Source organism: Oppia nitens, unplaced genomic scaffold (assembly GCF_028296485.1).
Source record: "Oppia nitens isolate AA-2021 unplaced genomic scaffold, nextdenovo-longstitch-racon4-pilon3 scaffold63_pilon_pilon_pilon, whole genome shotgun sequence".
In the NCBI taxonomy this organism is placed as follows: Eukaryota; Metazoa; Arthropoda; class Arachnida; order Sarcoptiformes; family Oppiidae; genus Oppia; species Oppia nitens.
In genome coordinates, this window is record NW_026533247.1 from 8,453 (window position 1) to 19,314 (window position 10,862).

Sequence of the window (10,862 nt, forward strand, 5' to 3'; positions counted from 1 at the left end):
AAGATTTCCCACTTGCTCCAGAAAAAAATAAAGTTACAAATAATCAGCTAAGTTTATATCAAACTAATTTGTTAACAAAACTAAAGCAATTTGGTTATCGTAGATATCCTACAGAAAAATTATTATTAACTTTGAATGATAAAAACAATTATATTATTCATTTTAAAACATTAAAATTATATTTAGAACTAGGATTGAAAATAAAAGCAATACATAGAGGTATCAAATTTAAACAAAGCAATTTTTTAAAACAATATATTTCTATAAATACTGAATTAAGAAAAAAAGCTAATAATGATTTTGAAAAAGACTTATACAAATTAATGAATAATTCAGTATTTGGTAAAAGTATTGAAGATAAAAGAAAGCATGTTAACGTTAAAGTCGCCTTAAATAGAAATCAAGCAAATAAATGTATTCAGAAATTAAATTTTGATACATTTCAAATACTAAATGAAGATATTACATTAATTAAAATGAAAAAAACAAGTGTAGTCTTAGATAAACCTATTTTTATTGGTTTTACTGTATTAGAATTATCTAAACATTATATGTATACTTTGCATTACAAAGCATTTAAAAATTATTATAAAAAAAATATTCAATTGTTATATACTGATACTGATAGCTTAATTTATGAAATTAAAACAAACAATTTGTATAAAGATTTAAAAAATTATTTAAATCCTTTAATGGATTTTAGTAACTTTGATACAAACCATTTCTTATATAATGAAAAAAATAAAAAAGCAATTGGATATTTAAAATCAGAATATGGTGATAAAGTTATGAATGAATTTGTTGGATTAAAGCCGAAATTATATTCTATTTTATATGATAATATAGAAAATAAAAAAGTTGCTAAAGGCGTACAAAAAAATGTAATTAAAAATAATTTAACACATGATATTTATAAAAATGTTCTGTTAAATGAAAAATATTATAATACATCTATGACAACAATTCAATCAAAACAACATATGCTTAAAACATTATCTATTAATAAGTTTGTGTTTCATCCTATGGACGATAAGAACTATATATTATCAGATGGAGTTTCATGTCTTCCATTTGGACATAATTCATTAAAACATTAATATTTTTTTAGTTACAGACAATATGAATAATGTATATAAGGAATTAATCATTAACGGAGACAAAATTAATCCACTTGTATCAATAACACCACTAAATTTTCATGCAGTGAAACCAATGACTAAAGTTGTTTTATATGTAAATAACTTAAACGAAATACCAGCTAATTATATGGGAACATTTATTAAAAATGAAGATTTAGATGTTAAAGATATTGTCTGCAAGTTGTTTTATGTTGAAAACAAAAATTCAGACATTATGCAAATTGTTTTGTGGAATATATCTAAAACTAACACATTGTACATTAAACCAAACGAGTCTCTTGGAAAATGTTATATTGATTGTCTTAATTATTTGGATGAACGTCGTATCACAGATTATAAACTTAATTTAAGTTATGATATTATTTCAAAAGGTATGTTTAACTAATACTAAATATGTAATAATCTAATTATAAGATTAATTATTTTTTTAGATGAACAATTAAAAATAAATATGGATTTTGGATCGTGTCTTCCTACCAGAGGTACATCAAAAAGCGCTGGATTAGATTTATACTCAAATGAGGATAAAATGATATTGCCATCTCAACGCAAACTTGTTTCAACTGGATTAAGCATTTACATGCCAAATAATTCATTTGGCTTTATTGCTCCAAGAAGTTCATTAGCAGTTAAAGGGATAGATATTGGAGCCGGAATTGTAGATTTTGATTATACTGGAATTGTAAAAGTGTTGGTTATTAACAACAGTAAATTGGCTTTCAACATTGCACCTGGAGATCGTATTGCCCAACTCATAGTGTTACCATACAAAAAGGTTACTCCATATATTGGTTATATTCCACAGACTGAACGAGGAAATGGTGGATTTGGCTCAACTAATGCTATATAATTTCTATTATTATATACTTATTTGGTGGAGGGTTTAATTTTATAATTATTTTTATATATAATTTAATAATTTACACAAATTATTTGTTTTAATAATTTTATTTTAAAATAAAAATTTTTAAATTTTAAATGTATTTAATATTTAATTATAAGAAATAATATATTTATTTTCTAGATGAACCATTTTTGTAAGAATTTCAGCATCTGTAAATAAATTGTATTATTATATATTGTAAGTTTTTAAAATAATACAATTTACTTACCATATAGTTGTTTTTGCAGTATTTATTTGATTATCATTATTTATTTTAATAAATTGTGGGTTAAAATATTTATTATGAGTATTTTTACAAAAATTATACATAAACTCAGCTTTTTCTTTTGCACACAAAGGTTTTAAAGTAACTTTTAGTTTTTCGTGCAAATAACATGGATTAGAATTAGTATCTTTTGTAATTTCGGTCATTATATCATTATCTGTTGGAATCATTGTGGATGAAAATATATTTAAGTTCTCTATATTTATGATATATTGTCCAAATCCAGCTTTATATAATAGACTTTTAATTCCATCATCGTTTTTACAAACTGCTATATATTTTGCATGTGTATTGGTATTTAAGTGATATAAAGTTTTGATTACAGGTACAATTTCGCTTGGTGATAATCCAAATTCAAATTTTTTATCAAATTTAATCCCATGAATATTATCTTCCATATAATCTATGACAAATTGATTAGTTACATCGATTTTAGATTTATTAATTCTATAGTTGAATGGTATTGATGATGATAAATTATTATAACAAAATCCAAGTTCTCGCAAATAAAAGCCACCATCGATTTTATAACCATTAGTGCACATAATTATTTTAATATTTTCAAAATCTGGGTTTATGAAAGCCATGTTTTATTAACTGTCTAAATTTCAAAATAATTTTTGATTTTATAATATAATTTCAAGGTTATATTTCAAATAAAAACTATAAAAGTATATATAAATGTAAATAACCAATCATATTATTTATAATACTTTTATATTAACAGTAACCATGAATAATTATGATTTAACCTTGACACACCCTTCACGTATTTTAGTATGTGGACCATCAAGTAGTGGTAAAACAACTTTCGTATCAAATTTAATTGAAAACATGTATGAGTTATTTGGATTATATTTTGACAAAATAATATATTGTTCATCTCAAGGATTCTCAGATTATAATTCAATACATGGAATTCATATAAATAAAATAAATACTTTTAATAATGATGTAATAAATGACCTTGATTCAAGCCATAATAATTTAATTGTTTTAGATGACTGTATGCATACAGTTTCTAATGACTTACTTGTTAGTGATTTATTTACAAAATTAAGTCATCATAAAAATATTACCGTAATTTTATTGTTACAAAATTTGTTTCCAAAAAGTAAATATATGAGAGATATTTCAACTAATAGTACATATATTGTGCTTATGAGTAATCCACGTGAAACATTACAAATTAAAATTCTTAGCTCGCAAATAGATGCAAATAATTCTAAATTTATATATGATAGCTATATAGATGCTACTAAAAACAAACCGTACAGTTATTTATTTTTAGATTTTAATCAACACACATCAAATGATGTAAGAGTACGTACAAACATTTTTCCAAATGAAACACCAAAATACATTTATATTAAATCAAAATAAATTAAAAAATATTAAAAATTGTGAAAACTCTCTGAAACAAATCGTTAATACTAAATCTACAAAACAAAGACAAAAGTTAATAAAATTAGCTAAAATCTGTGTCATAAATTCAATATCTGAAATAGCTAAAAACTGTCTGCATGGTAACTTACCAATAAAAAATTGTGATTTTAAAAAATTAAATAATAATAAAAAATTATTAAGAAAACTTGCAACAAAGACTTCAGTTATAAAACGTAAAAAATATCTTAAACAACAAGGAGGAAATATTTTGCTGAATATATTGATTGCTTCTGCTTTAAAGTTACTTTACAAATCTATATATAATGAGTTTCAAAAAAATGCAAATTGTTCAAAATGAGAATAAACATCAAAATGATATAAGTAACTTAGTTAAATATCAAACACCAAAAAATTTTTTAGTAATGAATGACTTGGATAAAGAAATAGAATCTATATTATCTAGCAATATTGATGAAAGAATTAAAGCTAAGTTATATGCAGAAGCTCTAAGAAAATTTTTGATATTTAAAAATAATATCGATCAAACAGAGGAAAAAGCATGCCTTGATATAACAAGTGCTGTAATAGCTTCCAAATCAGATGATGATGATAAACAAAAAGAAATTATAAACGTAAAAACTCCAAAAATTAAAACTCCAAAATTTAAAGAGATTGAAGCAGATTGTGACATAACCCCAGATATAAATAAAAATAAAAGAAAATATACTTACAATTTTAAAGCACCTAGTAAAAAATTAAAAGAACGGGAAGAATATTTAAACATAACACCTAAAGGATTATTTAAAAGAAATTATAAGACAAATGATAAAAGTTTAAAAAAAATTTTAAAAGTAAAATCATTTATAAAAGATCTACGATCCCAACGAGTCGATATATCTCCAAAAAATACAAATTTAGTTAAAAAAGATAAATATAAAGAACATATGAAAACACCAGCAAGTTTTCGTTCTAAAGTTATACGTGCTAAGTACCCTAAAAATGTTAGACAAGCCATTAACTGGGAAAAATATTAATCATATACTCAAAAAATATTATTATAATACAAAATATTATTCTAGTTTTAGTACGCCTCTTAAACTTTATAAATATGTTAAAAACATTTATTCTAATATAACATTAAATCAAGTTAAACAATGGCTTTTAAATCAATCGACTCATACAGTTCATCGATATCCAAAATTTAATTTTAAACGTAATCCAATAGTGTCTAAACATATTGATGAGAATTGGCAGGCAGATTTAATTGAAATAACAAAACCAAAATCGAATAATAATTTTCGTTATATATTAATGATTATTGATAACTTATCAAAATATGGATGGGCTATACCATTGAAATATAAAAATGCTGATGTGGTTAAAAAAGCAATAATTTACATAATGCAGTCATCTAAACGTAAACCAATAATATTGTCTACTGATGCAGGAAGAGAATTTACAAATAAAAAATTAAAAAAATATTTGCGATGGAGAAAAATTAAACATTTAATATTACGTGACACATCTAAAGCTAGAACAGTTGAACGTTGGAATAGAACAATAAAAGAAAAAATTCAAAAATATTTGTTTTATAATAAAACTGATAATTTTATTGATGTTTTGAATAATATTATTTTAACATATAATAATACAGTACATAGTCGTACAAAATACAAACCAGTTGATGTCACTAAAGAGAATGAAATATATGTTTATAATAATCTATATCATACAACTATTGTTAGAGAAAAGCAAGTATATAAACTAGGAGATAAAGTTAAAATTAAGTTACTAAGAAATATTTTTGATAAAGGATATCTAGAAAATTATAGTACAGAAATATTCACTATAGCTAAAATTTTATATACTTCTCCATATTATAAATACAAAGTGCGTGACAAATCTGGTTCAATTATACGAGGATCATATTATGCTAAAGAATTAATAAAAATTAATTAAAAATGGATTATTTCAGAGAAAACGAAAATCAAATTTTTCATTTAACAAATGATAGTGATAAATGTGAGCTTAATGTAAATTTTAATGAAACAATAAAATACAATGTGCCGATGGAATGTGCATTGGCAGAATTGATAATTCCTAAAAAACTTGATCAAAAGGATTTATTAAGTGATTTGGAAATAACTTTTAATTTAAAATGGATAATGGATTTATCAGAAGATGAAATTGATGTAGTAAATTCAGTAATAGATTTACTTGAAACAACAGATAAAACAGTAAATTCAATTAATGTACTAGAAAATGAAAATTATAAATATGGTAACCATTACATTGAAAAGATAAACTTAAATCATTCAACAACTAAACATTGGCGTGAAAATTTGAAACAGCTGATTAGTGATTTAAACGTAAAAGCTAATAACTTAATAAACGAAAAATATAAAGAAATATTATATATGAAAGACTGCGAACCTAGTGATTTAAATAAAAAATGGATTATAAATCCATTTGAATTTTCGTTTGAGAAGCATATATATAAATTAAAAAATGGAAATTTTGCTATTGATTTAAAAGATCCATTTATACCCAAAACCAGTGAAATAATTGCACCAACCGACAATTATAAAACCTATAAATATTATAGTTTAAGAGGTTTATTTTATTTAGAATTTAATGATAAATTAAAAAAATTGCTAGGATTTAATAAATACAATATTGCAAATATAAAAACTAGTTTAAATATATTGAAAAAGCCAATTCCTACATCAGAATCTGAATCAGAATTGAATATATTACGTAATAACATTGATGACATTAAACATTTTGTAACTGACGTGCAGCCAATTAAAGTCTCTCAAACTATTAATTATTTTCACATATATTGTGATATAATAGAAGAATCTTATTATAATAATAGTAAATTAAATTTATTACGTGTCATACCCACAGCAATTAGCGAAAAAGATGACTTTATGAAATTTGATTTTGATATTAAACATTTTGTACCATTAAAATTTAATGAATTTAATTCAATAAAGCTTTATATAAAAGACGATAGTAACAATGATTTACTACTTAGATATGGTAAAATGATAGCTATATTAATAATAAGACCACAAAAATTGTTTTAAAAATGTTATCATCGTATAATAATAAATTTTATTTATATTTAACAAATAAAAATAATAACTGTGAAATAAATTATTATTTTAATCCACCAATAAAATTTGAAAATAATATGGAATGTGCACTAGAAGAACTAATAATTCCTAAAAAGTTAAGTGAAAAGCAAATTGTTGATAATTTAAATATCCGATTTCATATGAAATGGGTTATGGATCAAGATATAAGACATATTGGTGATCATTCAGAGATAAATTTTATGTACATACCAACAAACACAAATTATACTAAAGGTGATCATATAACAATTGATTATAATTTAGATAAAATTAATTGGGTAGATAGTTTTAAAAAAACAGTAACAGAAATTAATGAAAAAATCGAAGATTTAATACTTGAACGTTTTCCACAAGTTTATTTTTTACCTAATTACCATCCTACATATTTATCTAAAAAATTAGATAATTTAGGAAAACGTGCAAATCAATGGATAATAAACAAATTATCATTTAATTTTAATGAATCTAATAATCAATTTTCATTGACAAATGGTAATTTTGCTATTTATTGTAAAAATATAAAAGGTAATGATTTTGATCACAACTTAAAAATTCAATTACCTGATCCAAATATCACCCCAACTGAATTTATCGCTTTTTATAAATTACGTGGTATTGTTTATTTAGAATTAAACGATACATTACAAAAATTATTAGGAATGAAAGATTACAATACACTTAATCTACCACAAACAATTAGATTAGGGGGTGGGTATTACGAAGGAAACCCATCATATATTAGTGAAGAAATATTTAGAAAAAATATGGAGATTGTGCAGCCAATTATATCCAATACTAAACCAGTAGATATTAACAATACAATTCATTATTTACAAATATATTGCGATATTGTTAAACAATCCTTTTTTAATAATAAAAAAGTTAGTTTATTAAGAGTTATACCCACTTACATAAATGAAAATGATAATTTTATGAAATTTAGTTTTAAACAAAAAAGTTTTCTACCAATAAAATATAATGAAATTCATTCTATACAATTAAAAATAACTGATGATAATGATAATAATTTGTTAATAAATGAAGGAAACATATTAGTATTACTTATATTTAGACCTAAACGACTATATAGTTAGTTAATATTTTGTCTTTGACATGTTCACATTAAATAAAAATGCATGATTACACAAAATATTATTGTAATCAAGCAAAGCAAACTAATCAAACTGGTGCTGGACAGCCTATACAAGGCATAAATCAATTAGAACCTAATAATTTTGATTTTTTACCATTTAAAACAAAACCAATTTCTACTAATAAAATTGCAAATAAACAATCTGGTTTAAAGCGTAAACCTAGAAATAAACCACCACGTCGTCGTTCTAGGAAAAATATTACTAAAAAAATAATTAAACGCAAGTCTAAAAAATCTTGTCGTCGTAAAATCAAATCAAAAAAATTGGATATATTTATGTAAAATGAATGAAATATTAAAAAACGAACTTGATTTATTTCAACGTATGCCATATCAAGGTGCCATTGAAGGTTCTCAAATAATACAATATCGTCCAAAAGCGCCTATTGCTGATACAAATACTATAGAGTTTGAAATCCAGGCATCTACAGATGAATACATTTATATGCCTGATATTTTTTTATGGTTAAAATACAAAGTAATAAATCAAAATGGCAATGATTTTGCAGATACTTTAGGAACTGAAGATAATTATAGTCCTGTGAATTATGTACTTAACACTGCATTCGATCAATTAGCAATATATTTAGGAAATACTTTAGTGTCTCAAGCATCTAAAAATTACAATTACCTATCATTTATTGAAGCTGTAACTAATATTACTAATATATCAAATCAATCAATTAGTCCAAGTGGATTTGTTACATCATATTGGAATAGTGATTATGAGTATGACAAACCTGACCCTATTTTGTTAAAAATGGTACGTAAAAGTACACCAGTGTCTTTGTATGGTAAATTACATGGTCCTATTTTTACAACTAATCGATTGTTAATTAGTGGTGTACCAATAAAATTGATTTTTACAAAAGCACCGCCTTGTTGGCCTGTTATTGGAAAAGATGGATGGTGGACAAATGATACATTTCCTCATTTAAAAATAATGGACATGAGTTTGTTTGTAAGAAAAGTAAAAATTGCACCAAACATTTTAAATGCTCACGCGCAAGCATTGCGTTTATCACGAGCAATTTATCCTATTAAAAGACCATTTACTAAAGTTGTAAATTTAAGCGCTGGACAATCATCATTTAATATTGATAACGTAATAATTGGACAACTGCCACATAAATTAATTTTAGGATTAGTTACAGAAATTGCATATAATGGCAACAATCGTTATGACCCTCTAAAGTTTTCACATAATAATCTTACTTATTTAGCATTAAATGTTAACGGAGAAATGCTACCTAAGCTACCTTTTCAACCAAATTATGATATACACTATTATACTCGAGAGTATCACGATTTTCTATTAAATATTGGTGCAAATGCAGTAAATTTTCCTCCACCTATTGATTATACAAATTATAAAACTGGTCGGTGTTTATATGCATTTAATTTAAATAGTGATTATAGTTTTCCAGAAAATTACATAAATGTACCAAAAAGTGGTTATATTAATATCGATATTAAATTTAATGAAAATTTAGCAAACGCATTAAAACTTATAGTTTATGCTGTTTTCGATAACACAATTGAAATTGATGAAAATAGAAACGTTACTGTAGATTACTCATAATCATGTATACAAATGAAATAATGAGTTATATTAAAAAAGATAAATATGTTTCAAAAGAATTTTGCGGTGTTAAATCATTAGACATGCTACCAAAATATAAAATTAAAAAGCCTTGTGGATTTATTGTTAATACGCAAAAATCAACGTTTCCAGGAGAACATTGGGTTGCAATATATTTACCTAAGACGGGACCAATAGAATACTTTGATTCATTTGGATTTCCTCCAAGACATAAAGAAATAATTAATTTTATTAAAAATAATGGAGACAATTATATATATAATAAATTTCATATACAAAATATAAATAGTTTAACTTGTGGAAAATATTGTTTATTTTATATAATCTTACGTTCAAAAAAAGTTAAATTAAAAAATATTATAAATTTTTTCTTTAAAAATACTAAATATAACGAATTTATTATTTTCTATATTTTTAAAAATAAATAAATATTTTAAAAATAAAATCATGAAAACTGTTAAATTTAATGATAATATTCAAGTAAAAATTATGTATGTTTGACCATATGCCTCTAAACAAGCTAGAATATCTAACTGGCATTGGATTGTATGGGACAGACGTCTTCATGAATTTAAATGCAAACTTATCGGAGAAAATATATCGTACGTTTTGGAAAAAGAGTTTAGAGATAAAATATTTAATGAACGTTTTAATAAAATAACTTAAATATAAAAATAAAAATCAAATTTTAACAAATATAAACTTTTTGTTTTATTTCTATTAAACAATTACAAATAGGACAATTTGATATTTTTAAATTACAGTCTGTACAAGTTAATTGATGACAACATGGCAACAATACACTATTTATTTCATTTACGTAACATATTTTACATAGTAATTGGTCATTTATACATTTATTATTTGTTTCACATATTATTTGATGATTTATATTTTCATTAGTTATTTTTAAATTATTAATTTTTGAAATCAATTCTTCGAACTTGGGTAAAAGTACTTTGTTTCGCTTTTCACTTTCATGTATTTCAACACATGTTTTGATAAATGTTTGACTTTTCTTTTCGTTGAGATACTTGCATGTCGGGTAATATTTTGCATGTTCTATCCATGGATCATCACCTGGTTCCCAACAATAAAGTCCACCATTACATTCAAAGCATTTCATAATATCTTCATGGCCAACATAATATAAACCAGCATCTGCAAACCGATTGAAGTTGTTTGATATTAATTCATCTAAAACACAATTTTCAAATGAAGAAAGTCTATTTTCAAATAAATTATAATTAATATCTAGTGAATTCATTT

The 10,862-nt window shown here is 23.6% G+C and overlaps 2 protein-coding genes across 2 annotated transcripts; both read left to right on the forward strand.

Annotated features, from left to right (window-relative positions):
- Positions 1 to 1,590: 1,590 nt before the first annotated feature.
- On the forward strand, positions 1,591 to 1,989 carry LOC128962018 (uncharacterized). Its single transcript, XM_054308338.1, has one exon. The coding sequence runs from the start codon at positions 1,591 to 1,593 to the stop codon at positions 1,987 to 1,989; it is 399 nt and encodes a 132-aa protein (XP_054164313.1).
- Positions 1,990 to 8,315: 6,326 nt separating this feature from the next.
- On the forward strand, positions 8,316 to 9,572 carry LOC128962019 (uncharacterized). The gene is made up of 2 exons (XM_054308339.1): positions 8,316 to 9,369; positions 9,484 to 9,572. Exons 1-2 carry the CDS (start codon positions 8,316 to 8,318, stop codon positions 9,570 to 9,572), a joined length of 1,143 nt encoding a protein of 380 aa, XP_054164314.1.
- The last annotated feature ends 1,290 nt before the right edge of the window (positions 9,573 to 10,862 follow it).